At 48.8% G+C, this 20180-nt stretch overlaps 1 protein-coding gene across 2 annotated transcripts in view; it reads right to left on the bottom strand.

Annotated features, from left to right (window-relative positions):
- KPNA6 (karyopherin subunit alpha 6) overlaps positions 1–20180 on the bottom strand; it is a 685221-nt gene that overhangs the window by 117690 nt on the left and 547351 nt on the right. For both annotated transcript variants that reach the window (XM_078680680.1, XM_078680679.1), the window contains exons 11-12: positions 14576–14701; positions 14359–14486 (exon numbers count right to left, since the gene is read on the bottom strand). In XM_078680680.1, coding sequence (XP_078536806.1) covers positions 14359–14486; positions 14576–14701 — 254 coding nt within the window. The remainder of the gene's footprint in view (positions 1–14358; positions 14487–14575; positions 14702–20180) is intronic.

Genomic DNA, 20180 nt, shown 5'->3' with positions numbered 1-20180 from the left:
CGAGGTAGGGGATGTGTGTGTGTGTGTGTGAGGGGGGGGGTTCTGTGTGTATGTGCGCCCGGCGGGGGGGGGGGGAGTTCTCTATGTGTGTGTGTGCATGTGTGTATGCGCAGCGGCGGGGGGCGGGGGGAGCGAGGGGGTCTGAATGTATGTGTGTGAGTCTGCTTCCAAGGAGCCATGGGAGACAGGAAGCGCGCGTGACCTGATCCGTTTACGAGCTCGTGCACATCACTTGTCTCCTGTCTCCCTTGACTCCTTGAAAGCAGAAACGATCACAATAGAGTTTCGCAGTGCGAAACCTAAAAACCGGGGTCGGATCCTGCGGTGTTAACGAATTACAGACCTATTTCCCAGCTGCCCTTTCTCTCAAAAATCCTTGAGCAGCATGTCCTACAATCCCTGTCTTCTTATCTGGAATCTCACCATCTACTCCATGATCGACAGGCAGGTTTTCGAGCCCATCACAGCACCGAGTTGGTGATGCTCTCGGTGCTGGACGAACTAAGAGGCATGGCTGACTGTAAGAAATCGAGCGCCCTGATTTTGTTAGATCTATCAGCGGCGTTCGACACTGTCAGCCATGCCTTGCTCTTGGATAGACTAAAGGACTTTGGGATTAAGGGCTTGGCTTTCCAATGGTTGAAATCCTTCCTTACAGGAAGGACCCAAAAGATACAACTGGGGGATGAAACATCTGAGATGGGGATTTTAGAGTGTGGGGTACCGCAGGGGTCTGCCCTGTCCCCGCTTCTATTCAACCTGTACCTGCAACCGTTGATTGCTTCGCTGGCCACTATGGGCTGTAAAGTCTTTAACTACGCGGATGACACGCAATTGCTGCTAAGTATCAACGATACCACGGCTGCACAACTTCAATCCCAGAACATCTTGAGGTTCACGGTGCAATGGATGACGGATAACCTTTTAAAAGTCAACCCTGATAAAACCGAGGTCTTAGTTATCCCATCCACTACTTCACCTTGGAGCGATCTCTACTGGCCTATGGAGTTAGGCCCTGCTCCAAAACCAAGCCCCTCTGTAAAAAGCTTGGGGATTAAGTTGGACGGTGATCTGTCGATGGCTCCTCAGATCTCGTCGGTTGTGGGTAGTTGTACAAATATTATTAGGCAACTGCGGAAGTTATCCCCTATCCTCTCACAGCCTATGATGCGATCAATAGTGGCTGCCACTATTATTTCCAGAATCGATTACGGCAATGCTCTTTACCTTGGCCTACCCAAAAATCTTACCAGTAGGCTCCAGGTCTTAATGAATGACGCTGCCCGGCTGATCTTTAGACTCCCGAGGAGGTCTAAAGCCACTCCCCTATTACAAAGCTTACACTGGCTTCCAATTAAAGAAAGAGTGGAATTCAAGAGTTTGTGTACAGCTCACAAGGCAATCTATGGTAAGGCCCAAGCCTACATTAAAGATCGCCTGCAGCTGTATTACCCGGTGAGAACACTTCGGTCTTCGGACTCTCAGCTCCTGACCTGTCCTCGCTATAGGTTAGCGACGAAGGGAGGGAGAGCCTTTTCAGTGTTAGTACCCCAGCTATGGAACAGCTTGCCTGGGGTGCTGCGTGAGGAAGGAAATCTAAGATTTAGGAAAAGCTTAAAAACGCTATTGTTCAGGAGAAGCCTGAGCATAGTATAATTCAGTCTTGGTCTCCGCTCTTATTCCGCTTGTTACCGTTTTGTATCATCTTTCCTAGCGCTTAGAGACCTGCAGGTGATTAGGCGCGATATAAAATTAAAATAACAATAACAATAACAAGGGGGGTGGGCGTAAAGGACACATTTGTAAATAAAAAAATAAACACTTACCTTGCTGCCGGGTCCTGTGTCTCCGTTCCCCTCCGTCTAGGACTCCAGGAAACAGCCAGGCTACCTTTGACCAATCACAATGCTGTAATGCACCGTCCTGAATGGTCTGAGCACCGTCGTTCAGCGCTCAGCCAGGGCCTGGGCTTGTTCTCCATGCAGGCTGTAACGCAGCATAACTGGTTTGGGCAGCCAGAGAGAGCCAACCAAGCAGCAATAGCGCACTCAGGAGGGTTTTACCACTCATTACTTGCTCTGCAGACTCGCCCCCTCATGCAAAACTACCGCAGCAGGACGACAACATAAAATGAACATAACTTTGTTTTATTTTATTTTTTCCTTTTTTTTACTGCTGCAAGTCAGTGAGGCGACGCTCCTCTGCCTTAGAGGAGCCGCCGCCCCTGGCTAGGACACTATTTCAGCGACTTGACCAGCCTTCATCTTGATTATAAGCGTAGTTACTTGAATTATTTCTTCAAAAGTCCCCGTCACCAGCGTCCATTGGACGCCCAGTGCTTCCTAAAGATGCAGGAAGTGAACTAAATCGAGGAGCAATTGATCTGTTCTGATTTGTATTCAACAGTGTAGGTCATTGGTGATTCTTGCTGGTACCCTGGGTGGAAGAGAGAGGGTAGTAGCGGGTGCCTGGTTGAAATCTTTGTCTGCGATTGGTGTCTTTGCCCTATTGTCCGGACATTCCTCTTGAGAGGAGGGCGGTGATATGTAGCGGACGGTGGTTGTCGCTGATGGTATTGGGAGCGGAATTGCTGGTTATTAGCCGAAAATAGTGGATAGCAGTATTGTTGATATCCTCCACGAAAGGAAGGGTGGCCTCTTCCTCAAGCGTCACGAAAAGGCACCATTTTGTACTGCAAAGTCCTTAGTGATTTGGCAGTGTCCATATCTGTTTAGATCGCTTGGAGAGCTTCGTCAATGTGCCTTCCAAACAAAGCTTCTCCATTGTACAGCAAATCTAGGATTTTTGTCTTGACACCCAGCCCAAAGTTGGTTGTCTTAGGTCATCCCTGATGGCATAGAAACGATGTGCCAGCTAGCTGCCTGAACCCGGTGGAGGCAATATCTATGGCACAGTCTATGATCTCAGAGGAGGAATGTTGACCTTCAGCAATACTTTCTTTGCTTCTCCTCTAATGTGTTCAGGAAGCTGACCCAGATATCAGTCATAGCGGCCAAGGAGCGCCAGGCAATTTGAGGCCCTCACCATGAGGGATAACATGGGCGAAAACCATTTGCCAATCTCATCTAGACGCCTGCCAATTTGTTTGGGGGTGAAGAAAGGGCATGGAAGGATTCCTTGATCTTCGCTGTGCCGCCTGTGAGATGACGGAGTTTGGCAGTAGGAACCCAAGTTTCCAAGGAATAGGGCATAGTCTCTAATGCACCTTTTTGAAGTATTTGTTTTATTTCCAACTGTAAAAGTTGTTTTATTGTTTTTTTTTCAGCTGAGCTTGTAGAAGGCATGATGAGGAAATCTATGGTGTGCCTCTTTATTAACTCCAGAAACCATCAGTCTGTAGTAATATTCTCCAATTTTTGTAATAGTGGGATATTCGACCCCCACCCATGCCAAGGTGATATTACTGCCGTCTAGAAGAGCTCTGTGATCGTTGTTGTGTTCATAACTTTATGCAAGGCTGCTATTCAGAGCAGAAAGAAGTGGAGGTGGCCTGAATTGTTGCGGGTGGATTGTAGGCTAAATCCCTGCTGAATCAGATAGTAAGTAACAGAAAGGCTGTAGCCTCATTTATAAGAGACACAGCAATATCCTTGGGTGTATAACAACAAAAAAGAACCCAGCCCTTTTGAGGTGTTAGAGGGAGAAGTCAATTCTGGTTGCTCAGACAGTCACGGCAGCCACAGCTGCAAATGGCTTTCCCACATTATCTAATTTCCTTCTCTCTTTATCAGGAGGTGCAGAACGAGAGGTGGAAATTTCGATCTCCTGTGAGCTGCTTGCTTGACTACAGAGTCAGGTTTTGGCTTATGGGGCATGCAGGAGAATTTTCAGGGGTTCTGTATTTTGTTTATCTAGGTGGGGAATGACCCCTGCTACCGTAACTGGATTCTTCATGACCTTTGAAGTCGTATAGGAAGCATTAATCTGACAGGCAACAGAAGGCGGACTCTCTTAGGCGCTCTCCCAAGCAGCGTGTGAAAACCTCCAATAGTCCGATAGTGAACTTGATAGAGATGGAGTAGGTGGGACAGATAGAGGAATAACAGTCCTCCTATTCGTTGCCCCCCTAAGGATCATTTAGAATATCATCTTTCTTCAGCTCATCAGAATACATGTATTCATGTGTTGGTGGTTTTCCAAGTGGAGGTTCCACCACTGGAACTGGTCATCTTGAACTAGTAGTTGCCAAGATTGTTCTTGGTGTTAGAGGTATTGAAGTTCGAATAGGGGTCTGTCCCCTAGCGATTTGGATTGTTCAATATATTGCTTGTATTAATCTTTTAACATCAAGTGTTAGTCCTTCACCAGCACCCTAAGTATCTGCAGCATGGGTTCCTCTTTAAATTTTTATTTTTTCGCTAAGGGGTCATACTCCATGTTCTGTAAAGGCATCTATTTCCCTCTATTTCTGTGTACCTGGTTGAGATGGTGGTTGTTTGGCAAATGTATATTCATTATCTATATATTGATCATCACTGTCGTCAATATCTTGATAGTTGAGGTTTAGCTGCAGTCCCTCTTCATCAGAAGTCTCTGCTTCTAGTAAATGCCTTGGTAGGAACGGAGATACTAGGCGATGTGTGTTCTGAGAGTACTGGCACAGGAATTCTTTTAATATCTGGTGTTCTTGAAGAGTTAGTCGCCAATGATCCTTACAACATCCTTATTGCCCAACCCTGAAAACACACTATTCCCTCACGCTTAATACATACAAAAAGGCAATCCAATCCTTCTTGCCAAGACCAACTACTTTTCGGGGAAAATACTCTCAGCCAAAAATCAGCCTAGGGAAATATTTTCCACCATCTACGAGTTGGCCTCATCAGACAGAGCTTCCCTCAAACCTCCCCCTTCTCAATCCCTCTGACTCCCTAAACAATTTTTTCATTGAGAAAATTGCAGCCATTAAGGCTAACATACCACCGCCTTCCTCCTCCCCCCCTGCCTTTGAACCTCCGCCCAACAGATTCCATCTAGACCACATACCTCCTCTGACCAGGGAAACCCTTTTTCCCCTGTTGGCCCGGGTTAAATCCGGTTCCCCCTCCGATGTTTGCCCAGCTTTTGTACTGAGAGAGGTCTTTCTAGCGTGCCCTACCCCCCCTTGGTTTTCCTCAATGATTTCCTTAGTAAAGGCTCTGTCCCTGACCATCACAAAGCGGCAATAATAATTCCCATCCTGAAAAAACCTGGTGCCGACCCCTCTTCCCTTCCTAACTACCGCCCCATTTCCCTTCTCCCTTATTTGGGTAAAATCCTGGAGTGCCACATCACCACTGTCCTCGGCTCTTTTTTTGAGGACAGCGGTTGTTTGGACCCCTACCAGGCTGGCTTTCGCCCGCTCCACTCCACCGAGAAAGTCGTGGTCTAAGTCATGGACATACTCAGGGAGGGGATGGATGTCAACCGGCCCCAAGCTTTGGTCCTCCTCGATTTGTCCGCTGCCTTCGACACGGTTGACCATTCCATTCTTCTCACCCGTGTCGAGGCTTGGCTTACTTCCTTCTTGAAAGACCGCACTCAGGCCGTCCATTTGGCAGATTTTTCTGCGCCCCCCTCGCAAGGTGCAGTGCGGTGTCCCTCAGGGCTCCTCCCTCTCTCCCCTTTTATTTAATCTGTACATTTTCCCCCTCATTTTTGCTTTACAGCAACTGGAGGTCACGGTCTTCAACTATGCAGATGACCTCCAGCTCGTTTTCAACCTTTCCCACTCCCCTGAGTCCATCCACAATTTTCAATCAGTTATGATTTGTATCAGGGACTGGATGAACTTCAACCACCTTAAACTTAACCCAGATAAAACTGAGTTAGTTCTCACTGGTGGTACATCCAGTCCCTGGACCCCCACGTTTTGGCCTCCCCCACTCGCCCCCCCCTTTACCTTCCCACTCAGTTAAAACACTCGGGATCACGTTGAATCAACATCTCACCCTGCACTCCCAGATCAGTATGGTGGTATAATCTTTTTTCTTTACCCTTCGCACCATCAGAAAAATCTCCAGATTCTTTCCCCCCTCCGCCTTAAAACTCATTCTGATGGCAAAGGTGTTATCACGCCTAGATTATGGTAAGATCCTGTATAACAGTGTTCCCATCTATGCCCTCCGACGCCTTCAGTTGGTCCAGAACCAAGCTGCCCGCCTCATCCACGGTCTCTCCAAATCGCACCACGTCACCCCTCTATTAAAGACCTTGCATTGGCTGCCCATCAGAGAGCGGGCCCTCTTCAAACTTGGCTGCACCACGTTTCAGGCCCGAGCCGGAACTGCTCCAGCTTTCATAAATTCCGAAATCAAAAACGAAATACCGGTCAGAGAACTCCGCTCCTCCACCCAGTCCCTCCTTTCCGTACCACGATTCAGGAAAAAAAGGATGGGGGGATGAAATTCGCTGTTCTCGGTCCCACTTTCTGGAACTCCCTTCCCCCCACTATCAGATCTATACCCTCGTACTTTGAGTTCCGAGAAGGCGCTCAAAACGTATCTCTTCCTGCAAGCCTTCTCGCCCTAAACCCCCTACACCCCTTCCTCCAGGTTCAACTGCACCCTCAGCGCCAAGAAACCGCTAGGTATACGCGTGCTTAATAAGTCAAATTCAAATACACTAACGGGCACACAAGGAGATGATGGATGGAGCGCTGAAACTTTTCAGACACACACCCCCAGTCACAGATCTGGTTGAATCCATCACCGTTCTTTAGCTCACTTCGTCACCCCAGGTCAGACCCAGCCATATGCAAATCAGTCTTGACCCTGTTCCTTATGGGAACAGTCCAGCCTGAACTGCCAGGCAGGTCTTCCCTGGACCAGAAACGAGCACCCTGGGACCGGTTTCGGGGTAACACCCCATATCAGCCAGGCTAGCTTGAATCCAGTGGCAAAGTGAGCAAGGGACTCACGTCTGGTCATACCCTACCAACTGAGGGCAAACAAAGCAAACAGAAGTTTGATTGACAGAGCGCAGAAACTTTTCAGACACTCACCACCAGTCACAGATCTGGGTGGCGATCACAGATGGAACAATTCTTGACACTATTGTCATCGTTGATGCAGCGGAAACTACTTTTGCAGCATTTTCTTTGCTGACCAGTTTGTCTACGAGGTCGATGGCACCCTGGACTTCGGTTTATCCTTAGACTTTACCTAAAGAGATGGAGTACAGGATTATGAATGAGTCTGACACCTTTTTCTTGTGATTGTCTGAGGTCTCGGATGAAGAGGTGTGTGGTCTAGGAGAATACACTTCTGAGCTTTTGGGGCTTTTTCTCTCTGACTAACCCAAAGGTTCTCCGTGAGGGGAACAGTTAGAAGAAACTTCTTCAGAATAGTCCCACTTGTGTTTTTTTTAAAAATATAGACAATACACTTTATTGGATTTGTTAGCGCAAAGAAAGAGAACAATCATAACACCAAGGATAGTGCTCAGCATCAAGATCTGCTATGCACTGGGCAAGAATCAACCCCATGAGGGCTTGCATGCTTTTTTACCAGAGCCAAGGCTATGACAACTGTCAGTTTGCGGAGTCCCTGTCCTGGACATATGTCAGGCTGCAACATGGGCATTTCTGCACAGATTTACCAAACACTATTTTCTGGACAGTCAGGTCTGATTTGAAGGGCAATTTCCCTATTCAGTTCTCTAGGACATCCTGGTCTTAATCCATTCCCAGACCCACCTTTGGAGAGTTATTGCTTGGGTATCTATTCTAAGGTAAGGAATCTGTGGCTAGAATTCTCAATCAGATGAACAAGTTACTTACCTTTGGTAACACCTTATCTGGTATAGACTATGTAGGTGCAGATTCCTTACTGATCCTCCCCGCTCTGAGAACACATTTCTCGTTATAGGGAAACCCTTATGAGGTCCTTAGTGTCTGCACACTGGAACATTGGCAACCTTTATAGCTCTGCGCTTCGGACGTGGAAATGTTGCGATAAGTAACGGATGTCCGAATGCTGGGGTGGCGGCAATATAGGCACTGCACGTGTCACTTGTGCAGACGACGAAGAGCCGATGTCACTTACCAGAACGCAGAGGTACTCCTCGAAAAGTTTCCAGACACAGTCTGAAACTTGGGATACTTCTACAGCCGTGTTACTCAAAGTACACCTCGCGAGCCTCCAGAGGCCCAGCAGACCTTGCTTGGCAGCCCGAAAACCTTTTTTATGGCCAGTTTCTTGGGCAAGGCCAACACAGCTGCTCCGTAGCTGTTTACCCGATGAACGATGCCATCAGTAATAAAATAAAATAGACCCCATAGCATGCGTGATACCAATTTTACTTGCATATGCTCCGGTGTCCTTTTGTATTTACTGGAATCAATGGGCTATGGCTAACCCAGTATGGGTGACTTCATATGCGCGGCAGTAGCGGGAAGCAAATGCCCTATAAAAGTCACCTGTTGCACATTCACAGCTGACTTTCAAGGCGCCTTTTTGCAATCTTCCAGCGACCTCTGTCGAGGACGTCGTCGCGTGCAACCTGCTGTCCACAGCCCCAGCATTGCTGCGTTGATGCCGTGCGCAGCCTCCTTTCTCCTGCCAAGATGACTGCACATGCAGCTGGGCCTCCCATGGATCGGGCAGGGCTGCTTCCCTCCTTGCCGCCTGCCGACCAGCTTGTTTCCTTCCTTCTCGATTGCCAGCTAGTCTGCCCTCCTTGCCAGGTAGCCTTCAGGTGAGTGTGGTGATTGTGTAGCTGTTTGTGGGCATGTTTTACGGTCTTCTGGGTCCGTTTTTTTTTTTTTTAATTTTTTTTTTTTGAAAACCTTTATTGATATCAAAAGAAGACAAATCGAGGCCCACAACCAAGCCGGCCGGCCGCAGTGTACAAAACAGTCAGGAGTCATCAGGCAAATAGTACATAATCAATCAATACAAAGCAGAGGCCGTACAATCGCAATAGGGGAGAAGAAATACAGAAACTAAAGGGCTAAAACACAGGAGTAAAGAAGGCTTAATTTTACAATAAGGGGAGAGGACGTATGACAGGCACACTTGCAATACGGAGGCATCCGACATCCCGTAATGAACCTCAACATTAAGAAGGGGGCATGGGGGAAAATATCAGGGGGACAACACAATGCAGTCAAGAAATCAGGATATGCGAGATACAGTCAGCCCCTGAGCATTATCCTCGCAACACGCCCACCACCCGGGACACTACCAAGCCAGAACAGAGGGATCGGAAGACAATGCATGAAAACCCGCCCGTCACAGTACCCTCTGGGACGCAGGAAGGAAAAAGGGAAGGGGGACTAGGTAGGGGGGGGGGAGAGGAAGGGAAAGAAAAATGGAGGGAAGAAAAACCAAACAATAAAAAGGGGATAAGGAAATATGAAAAAAGAAAGGTAAAAGACGCGCCGACACGGCTCCCCGTGGTGGGAGGACAGGAGACAAAAGGATTAGCGGCCCAAGTGGGGCATGGCAATCGGATGGAAAGACAGCCGAAATGTAGCAGGAGGAGTAACGATGCCATACCCCCACCCGAAACACACCATAGGAGGTCGGGACAGACGCGGCCTCACGAAAAAGAGATACAAAAGGGCCATAGAACCAGAAAACAAACAAAAAATAGAACCCAACCCACCCGTCCCACCCTGCACCCCTGTAGAAGGCTACGGCCTACCCTTCAAACAGCGTGCCTGTCGCCCTAAACCAGAACCCGAACTATAGCAAGAAGAAAGAAAGAAAAACGAGACAAAAAGGCCACAAAAGCGGAGAAAGAAAACAGGAGGGAGGAGCAGAATAATGATAATACAAACGGCAGGCCACAGCCCCCCGCCCAACCCGACAAGTACAATCAAAAACAGACCAGGACGACACCCCATAACGCGCCACAAAATATTAGGAGAAGGGGACCTCCCACCCCTCTACGATCAGAGACAATTGTGCAACGAAATCGCATACCGGGAATCAAGCAGAAGTCGTACATTTCACCCCCAACCCTTCCGAGCGACAAACCCCACCCAACACATGGCAATGTACAACCACATACTAAATACGAAATCAGCATATAATCGAGTGGAATGGTGACTAGCATAGCTACGTGGGGGGTAGATAGATCGAAAAGTGAGCAGTAGTCCAAACTGAAAGTATCGATGCATCAACAATCGAAGCACGAGCCATGAGAAACAGGAGTTCAGTTGCGCCACTTGAGCGGGCGAGGTGGTCCCAATTTTAAACACTGGCAAAGTCATCGAAGCAGGCGCAGGAGGAAGTCCACTCATAATTCCAGGCAACAATGTCGAACAGGGTCGCAGTACAGCATCCGAGTCCCCGGGGTCCGAACCTTGAAAAGCAGGGCGCCCCAAAGTCACCAGCACACTACACGATCTTCGATCAGTGGTGGAGACACTCAGGTCAATCGAGGGGGGTGAGGCAATGGAGGCATCGAAACAAGAGGGCGACAAGAAGAAACGGCCGCCCAAAATGGCGGCGGATCGTGGCGGACCCACCGAGACGCCCCGGGCCAGGGAAGCGTGCAGGGATCTGAGGGCTTCCAGGATATCTCTGACTGTCGGCTCACGCCCACCAGAGCCGATCCCCACACAATCAGGCAACTCGGGCCCGCCGCCACAGAGTGACTCTCGTTCCAGAGGGCCGGCCGCCATTTCGTGAATCAGCCCAATCGCCACCCACGAGGACCCCCGGAAATAACAGTTCTCAAATGTAGGACTTTACAAGCGCCGGGGGTCCCAGCAAGGGCGGCTTCGATGCCAAAAGGATGTCCGCCCAAAACGGGTCTCCGCCCGCACCAGCACCGGTGACCCAGACAAGCAGAGTTCGGGCCCCGAGGACCAGGGCCGCCGGACAAAGCAGCGGCGGGGGGAGACCCCCTTTCAGAATCAGGTCCCGGGGCTTCTCACCCACGTCGGCCACGCGACCACCAGGGCAGGTCCGGTTCAGGATCGCCGGGATCTGTGCACATCGGCTCCCAACACTGGTTCTCGCTCTCGGCCGGGGCCGAGAGCCGTCGGATCCCACCGGCCAGGTCCCGGTCCAAGTCTCGCAGAGGCCCCGATCTCTCGGAGGCCAGAACTCCGGAGCCACTGCACGTCGAGACCCCGGGGTCAGATGGTAAGTACAAACAAGCCGTAATGTTTCCAATTCCCCAAAAGTGTGTCGTCCCGGGACAGGATAAAAGACAGGATAGGCAGTCAGGATGGAGGGCTGCGGGAGCCGAGCTAAAGGGCGACCATCACGGCCGCGAGCTAGGCTCCTCCCCTGGGTCCGTTTTTACAGTTAATTTGCCGGATATCAAAACTGCTATTGCCTGCAGGAAGCTCAAATCCATGCAGTCTTCAATACCTTGCAAAAACACGTGTACAGCATGTCTTTGCAAATTTTGTTCTGTAAACATGGCCCACTTTTTTTCCCAGTCTCCTGGGCTAGTGTTTACTCTTGATTTCCCTTTTATTTTACCTGTGTAATTCACAAATGAGGACCACTTTTATTTTGGTGCCTGGCCTATTCTCTGTCCCAGTCTGTTGCCGAAGAACCGATCAATCAATCAGCCGAAAAACAAGTTACTTACATTCGGGAACGATATATCTGTAAGAGACATAGATTAGTTATAGATTTCTTACCTTAGAATTACCACCAGGTGTCAGACTGGATCCGGAAGAATTTTTTCGTCAGCAGTACCCCTGCGTGGCGAAAAGTTTCGTCGGTCGGCTCCGCGTAAGTCGTTGGTGTTGTGGTCGCCAGGATGATGTTGCGGCAGCTACTTAGCCGCTGCCCTCGTATGCTGACATCATTTCTGTACATGGCTTTCCGCGCCAGGAACACAGAGCCATGCAAGACACTGACCACTAGTGCACAAAACTAGGGCCCTGAAAGGGATGACCTTAACCCTAGAAATCAGTTCGCAGAACGGGGAGGATGGGTGGGGCGGTAAGGAATTTATAACTAACTAATGTCTCTTACAGATAGATCGTTACCGAAGGTAAGTAACTTGTGCATCTGAAAGAGACATGTTCGTGATAGATTCCTTACCTTAGAATAGATACCCAGGCAATAACAACCCCAGGGGTGGGTCTGCGAAACAAGATCACACCAGAAAGTCACGGAGAACAGAACAGCCAAAAAAGCTGTCTCTCCGGACTTGGCTGTCAAGGCAATAATGCTTAGAAAAAGTGTGGAGCGAGGCCCACGTGGCTGCCTGACAGATATCTTGCAAGGGGACACCACGTCCCAATGCAGTGGTAGCTGCTGTCGCCCTGGTAGAATGGGAGCGTAGCCCCACCGGAGGTTCCTTTTTAGCCAGAGAATAACAGGCTTTTGTACACAAGACGACCCTGCGGGAGATAGTTCTCTTGTGTACAGCCCAGCCTTTCTTGGTGCCTCCATAGCCAACAAAGAGCTGGTCATCCACCCTTAACTGTTGTGTGAGATTCAGGTAAAAAGAGAGCACACGTTTTGGGACTAGGCGGTGGAGCCTCTCTTTCTCTCTGGAAGGGTGCGGAGGCGGAAAGAAAGTGGGCAGAGTGATAGTCTGCCCGATGTGGTATGGAGTAACCATCTTTGGCAAGAAGGAAGGACGAGTGCGAAGCACAAACTTGTCCGGATGAACAGACAGAAAGGGAGGCTTACAGGAAAGAGCCTGGAGCTCACTCACGCGCCTTGCGGAGGTGATGGCAACCAGGAAAGCAGTCTTCAAAGTTAATAAACGAAGAGGACAGTTGTTAAGCGGCTCAAAAGGAGTGCACATCAGAAAAGTACGAACCAAATTCAAGTCCCACTGCAGCATTACAAACGGAATAGGAGGGAAAAGGTGAGTAATGCCTTTGAGAAATCTATTAAGAGGAGACTTGAAAAGAGAAGGCTGATCAGGGAGGCTGAGCAAGGCTGAAATCGCAGCAAGGTAACCCCTGAATAGTGCCCAGAGCAGAGCCCTGCTGGGGCTGAGAAAGAAGGAACAAAAGGACTTCTGAAAGAGGGGCAGAAAGGAGATCTACAGCCTTTGCTGTGCACCATGCCACAAATTTGTTCCACCTGCAAGCGTACACCGATTTAGTGGAGGGACGCCTGGCTGCCAAACACATGAATCTATGAAAGATCCAATAATGGAGGTAGTCCGCTTCAATTAAAAACAGAACCATAATTCATTTAGAAGAAACAAGGCTAAGTTATTCATCACAAGTCAGAATCCATGCACCTAACTGCTTCAAATCTATATAGTACTGGTGTCCTCCAAATCCCACTGAATTGCCAAAAACATCTTCTAGAGCAGCCGCCACCACCAAGATTTATTCCCTTAAATGGAAATACTTCTGCATATTGGCTGCTTCAAGAAACCAGATAGCCAGATATTGCAGTAGTCCAAACACTCACTTTGATCAATCAACTGCTATACGTCACATTTTAAGCAATGCAATTTTGCATCTAGCAGCAGCAAAGTCAAAAGACCCCCAACTCTATTCTTTCCCCCGCACTACTGGTGTGCTCCCAAATAGCACTTAATATTGAAAGAACACAAGGGGAGGTAAAAGGTGTTAAGAAAATTTAAAAACCCTCAATTTACAGTCAGTATTCCATGTCCAAAGGGAAATTTGATGCTAATCTGTTTGAACCACAAAACATAATTTTCCATGAGGTGGCTTTTACCAGTTGAAGTTGGCTAAACCAAGACAGAATATTTATTATATGTATAATTTACACTATCAACTGGATTTGAAACGTCACATACATTTGTGACATCAGAAGTGAATCTATGACTTAAAGGAGTGAGAAAACGGCCCCCCTGGACATCTCTTGTAGGCCTGAAAGCGTACAAAAGAAGTCGCAGGGAACCTCTGTATCATTTGAATGATGAACAATGGTGAGAAGGAACATGATAGATATCAAAGCTGCGGACAGACATGCTGTGCTCATGCTTTTACACAAAGTCTGTGGTGTACTAGGTAGTAAAGCTTAATTAGACATGTAACAATTAGTCTGCTAATAAGCCCCCATTTTCTAACATACTATTAAGGAAGGTACAACCACTGGCAAATGGAATATTCACATCGCCTATGTTCTGCCCTTAAATGATCAGTCTAGATGTCATAAGCACTCTGTAATACACCTTACTCCCATCAACACCCAAAACGGTATAGAAGATGGCAGTGTTGCAGGCATCTGTGCAGCTCACAAGATGTATGTTGGTCTATAAACAGTTGGCTTAATGATTCTCTACAGTAACAGATCTCGTCAGAGGCTGAACCGACCAGACATGCATTAAGCAATGGCACAGTTGCAAACAACCATGCTGCTCATATGATGCCAGTCACTGTCTAGAAGTAAACAATTTGCATGTTGCTTTAGATATGAAGGGTTAACTATCAGAAGTTTTTACCTAATCTGCTCAGCTGTCCCCCCAGATGTGGCGTTAGTGATGGCCCAGGCTGCCTCTTTTCTCGTGCGGAATTCAGCTTTCTGAAGAATCTCTATGAGGACTGGGAATATGTTGGCATCAATAACAGCCTGGAATGGAAGTATAAAATTATTGATAATACAATCAAGACAGTAAAACAAGCAATATCGTCTTCCCTGGCAAGCCAAGGCAATCATACCTGGATTTGTGCACGGTTCCCAGCAGTAATGTTAGAGATGGTCCAGCAGGCTTCCTTACGTATTGACTCCTTAGGGCTGCTGAGCAGGTGCAAAAGGCAAGGCAGGGCAGAACAATTCATGATTACCTAAGGAAAAGTGTAGGTTATCTATCTGGGGGAAAGGCACATTAACCATTGCTCTGCTATAAACATGCTCAACAATGAAATACTGCAAAAAAGGGAGGGGTTTGGTACAAAGAGGGAAGGAGGGGAGTAGGACCACAAAATCAGTAAATAGAAAAATTCACCCACACCTCCATTCATTTAAGATCGGAGTTCCGATCACAACCCGTTTACCTGGGATTATACAATTGAGCTTCAGGAGGCGGCTGGTTTTCAAACAACCGAGCGAGGAATGAGCTCCATTTAATGCCATGCGCAGTATGCTGAATTCGCTTTCCATCACGACCGTCTTGAAATAATACAGACCGGGTGCAGCTTGCAAGTGTGCACCGACTATTGAAAATTAAGAACTGCGAGGACCATGACTGATTTGCATTTGGAGTGATTCGAATGCCGTTTGCGTAAGACTGTTAAACCACTGCGTAGGAGAATAATCAAAAGCCAGAAGTCTATTCTGGCACTACACAGTTGTCAAAGACAAGATTTACCCTGCCCTGATGAGAGTTTGGTAATTTGCAAAGCCCGAACTCGAAACGCGTCGGCTTTGTGAGATTCAAGTCTTGACTAGATTGTTGAACACCTAAAATATTAGACAAACAGATTGGATAGTAGTGTTCCCGAAGGAAATGTCCGCACTATTCTATAGGGTACAAATATGTGGTACACAAAAAATAAGGAACATGAAAAACAGTAAATATTTCTTGGGTGCTAAAGAAATTCAAGGCACCTACTATCCAGAAGTGCTCCAGGCAGACACAGAATGTGCGTGCCAAAATAAATCTTTAGAAGGAAATTCTAATTACAGCACTCCAAATAAGTGTGTATGTATCAGTAATGGGCTCTGGTATATAGCCCTCAGCACCAAAAAGCAATTCAAACCATTATTGAATAATAGACAAACAACCTCGAAGACGAGTCACAAAAGATAGTAAGGGATCAACAGTTATCAAGCCAGATTCAATTGGAGTCCAAGTCTGTAATCTTCAATCGTTTCTTTATTCAAATTTCATAAAAAGTTTTTTTCTCCCAGCACAATATTCGCCAACACGTGTTTCGTCTCACACAGACTTTATCAAGGCATGGATAATGTAGGAATATCGTGTTGTTTAATAAATGTTTCAAAGCACACTGGAGACTTCCAAAGATAGAACACCAAGTACTTAGGGCAGCGTAATTTCTAGTTAAAGTGCATCACAACGCGATATTCGTATGGAAAGTGGAGAAGAGCTACAGCATCTATCATTATTCAAAGATGTGACCGAGATGACCCAAATTTTCTAAAGAAAAAGCAAGGCGGGTTATCAAAGTAAGTCCTTAATGGCAAAACATATTCGGTAGGTAGCAAAACATATTGGGTTGGAAAACGGTCAACAAAGCTGTTGTTGCGGGTCTTGATTATTGGATACAACATCGGCTTTTGTTCCGATTGCAACTTATCATGGTTGCATACAGAGCCTCCACTTTAACCTCTTCTTGATGACCGTTTTCCAACCCAATATGTTTTGCTACCTACCGAATATGTTTTGCCATTAAGGACTTACTTTGATAACCCGCCTTGCTTTTTCCTTAGAAAATTTGGGTCATCTCGGTCACATCTTTGAATAATGATAGATGCTGTAGCTCTTCTCCACTTTCCATACGAATATCGCGTTGTGATGCACTTTAACTAGAAATTACGCTGCCCTAAGTACTTGGTGTTCTATCTTTGGAAGTTTCCAGTGTGCTTTGAAACATTTATTAAACAACATGATATTCCTACATTATCCATGCCTTGATAAAGTCTCAGTGTGAGACGAAACACGTGTTGGCGAATAATTTGCTGGGAGAAAAAAACTTTTTATGAAATTTGAATAAAGAAACGATTGAAGATTACAGACTTGGACTCCAATTGAATCTAGCTTGATAACTGTTGATCCCTTACTATCTTTTATGACTCGTCTTCGAGGTTGTTTGTCTATTATTCAATAATGGTTTGAATTGCTTTTTGGTGCTGAGGGCTATATACCAGAGCCCATTACTGATACATACACACTTATTTGGAGTGCTGTAGAACAAGTTACTTACCTTCGGTAACGATATATCTGTAAGAAACAGTAGTTAGTATTAGATTCCTTACCTTAGAATATCCCCAGGCGTCAGTCTGGATCCGGAAACTTTTGCGTAGCAGTACCCCTGCGCGTCGGTAGGCGTCGTCTGCAGGCGTCCCCTGCGGCTCCGCGTCGTCGGCGTCGTGCGCCGTGATGACGTCGCTGGAGTATATAGACGCCGCCTCCGCGCGCTGACGTCAGTTCTTTGCACACAGCTGTTCCGCGCCAGAACACGCAGAGCCATGTGAGAACCAACACTGGTGCCATTTGAAACTAGGGCCCTGAAAGGGATGTCCTTAACCCTAGGTATCAGTTCGCAGAACGGGGAGGATGGGCGGGGCGGTAAGGAATCTAATACTAACTACTGTTTCTTACAGATATATCGTTACCGAAGGTAAGTAACTTGTTCATCTGAAAGAAACAGGTTAGTATTAGATTCCTTACCTTAGAATAGATACCCCAGCAATACCAACCCCGGTGGTGGGTCTGCGAACCAATACAACCTACACCAGAAAGTCCTGGAGGACCGAACGGCCAAAGAAGCCATCCCTCCGGACTTGACTGTCCAGGCAGTAGTGCCTCGCAAAGGTGTGCAGCGAGGCCCACGTGGCCGCCTGGCAAATGTCCTGCAAAGGGACTCCCCGGCCCAGGGCAGTAGTAGCCGCCGTGGCCCGAGTGGAATGGGCCCTCAGCCCAACAGGAGGCTCCTTCCGAGCCAAAGAGTAGCATGCTTTGATGCACAGGACGACCCACCGAGAGATGGTCCGTTTCTGTACCGCCCTTCCCTTCTTCTCACCCACGTAGCCAACAAACAGTTGGTCATCCACCCGGAACTGGCGTGTGCGATCCATATAGAATGAAAGCGCACGTTTTGGGTCCAGACGATGGAGCCGCTCTTCATCCTTTGAAGGATGCGGAGGCGGGAAGAAAGAGGGCAAGGTGATGGACTGCCCAATGTGAAAAGCAGAGACTACCTTGGGCAGGAAAGAAGGTCTAGTCCGAAGAACCACCTTATCAGGATGAACAGACAAGAAAGGAGGTTGAATAGAAAGAGCCTGGAGCTCACTCACTCTCCTGGCAGAGGTGATGGCTACCAGGAAGGCCGTCTTTAAGGTGAGAAGACGGAGAGGACAGGAATGAAGGGGCTCAAAGGGAGCGCACATCAGGAAAGTCAAAACCAGGTTCAAGTCCCACTGAGGCATCACGAACGGAGTTGGAGGATACATGTGCGTGATGCCCTTCAAGAATCTCAACACAATAGGGGACTTGAACAAAGATGGCTGATCAGGTAGCCTCAAGAAGGCGGAAAGGGCAGAAAGATAGCCCTTGATAGTGCCCAGAGCAGAGCCCTGCTGGGCAAGGGAAAGGAGGAAGAGGAGAACCTCAGACAGAGGGGCAGAAAGGGGATCCACAGCCTTCGCTGTGCACCATGCCACAAATCTGTTCCACCGGCAGGCGTATACCGACTTTGTGGAGGGACGCCTGGCTGCCAGAATGACATCACAGACTTCAGGAGGCAAGTCAAATGGCCTCAACTGTCGCCGCTCAATCTCCACGCATGGAGGTGGAGACTGGACAGGTTCGGGTGGAGGACCGTCCCCTGCTGCTGCGACAGAAGGTCCTCCTGAAGGGGCAGGCGGATCGAGGGACCGACTGTCATGCTGAGTAGCTCGGGATACCAGTACCTTCGAGCCCAGTCCGGAGCCACAAGGATAACTTGGGCCCGGTCGCGCCTGATCTTCTTCAGCACTCTGGGCAGAAGTGGTATAGGCGGAAAGGCGTACAACAGACCGCAACTCCACTCGCGCCGAAAGGCGTCGCCGAGCGAGTGCCGTCTTGGAAACTCCAACGCGCAGAACTGATGACATTGCGCGTTCTCTTCTGTGGCGAATAGATCTAACCAAGGCTCTCCCCATTGCTGAAAGAGGCCTCTCGCCACATCCGAGTTCAGACGCCATTCGTGATCCACCGAGCACCGACGGCTGAGTTCGTCCGCCCTGGCGTTCAGAGAACCTGCCAGGTGTTGAACCGTCAGAGTCACGCCCTGACGTTCCAGCCATTGCCAGAGGCGCAGAGCCTCTTGGCAAAGGGTCCACGACCCCACACCGCCCTGTTTGTTGCAGTACCACATGGCGGTGGTGTTGTCCGTGAACACCTGCACTACACTCCCGTTGACAAAGGGGAGGAATGCCTTCAGTGCTAGGCGAATCGCCCGCAGCTCCAACATGTTGATATGGAGCCGGGACTCCGCCGGAGACCAGAGGCCTCTGATCTCCGCCTCTCCCAAGTGGCCACCCCAGCCTTGGAGGGACGCGTCCGTCACAACCACGTGCTCCGGTTGGGGAAGGGAGAGGGATCTGCCCCTGACCCAATCGCGGTCCGTAAGCCACCACTGCAACTGTCTCGCAGTGCCCTCCGAGATCAGGACATGGTCGGATAGGTTGCCCTGATGCTGGGCCCACTGAAACTTCAGGTCCCACTGCAGAGCCCGCATCCGCCATCTGGCGTGATGCACCAGAAGGATGCAGGAGGCCATCAGCCCCAGAAGCCGCAGCGTCAACCTGACCGAAACCCGGGATAACGGCTGAAAGATGGGAATCAGAGCCTGAATATCCCGGACCCGCCGTTCCGGAGGATAAACCCAAAACTGCGCCGAGTCGAGAACCGCTCCGATGAAAAGGAGCTTTTGAGAGGGACACAGGTGTGATTTCGGCACATTGATGGAAAACCCCAGCTCGTGCAGGAGGTCTGCCGTCATCTGAAGGTGGTGGACGACTGTCTGGGGCGAGCCCGCCTTCAACAGCCAGTCGTCGAGGTAGGGGAAGACTGAAACCCCTAACCGGCGCAGATGAGCTGCGACCACCGCCATCACTTTCGTGAACACCCGTGGGGCGCTGGTAAGGCCGAATGGGAGCACGATAAACTGAAAGTGCTCGTGGCCTACCGTGAACCGCAGGTAACGCCGGTGGGCCGGCAGGACGGGGATGTGAAAGTACGCATCCTGCAAGTCCAACGCTACCATCCAGTCTTGTGGGTCTAGAGCAGCCAAGACCTGAGCCAAAGTCAACATCTTGAACTTCTCCTTCCGGAGGAAGCCGTTGACGTTCCGTAGATCCAAGATAGGACGCAGGCCTCCCTTGTCCTTCTTGGGTACCAGAAAGTAGTGGGAGTAGCAACCACACCCTACTTCTGGCCCAGGAACGCGCTCGATGGCCCCCTTGGCCAAGAGGGCCGTAACTTCCTCCTGCAGAAGTGTCAAGTGGTCCCCCGACACACGGTGGTTCTGCAGTGGCATGGCTGGAGGAGTGGACTCGAAGGGGAGGGCATAGCCCCTTCGGACAAGCTGCAGCACCCAC

This window comes from Lissotriton helveticus, chromosome 3_1, assembly GCF_964261635.1.
Source record: "Lissotriton helveticus chromosome 3_1, aLisHel1.1, whole genome shotgun sequence".
NCBI classification, from domain to species: domain Eukaryota; kingdom Metazoa; phylum Chordata; class Amphibia; order Caudata; family Salamandridae; genus Lissotriton; species Lissotriton helveticus.
The sequence above is the reverse complement of the archived record's forward strand: the minus strand, read 5'-3'. Positions and strand labels throughout refer to the sequence as shown.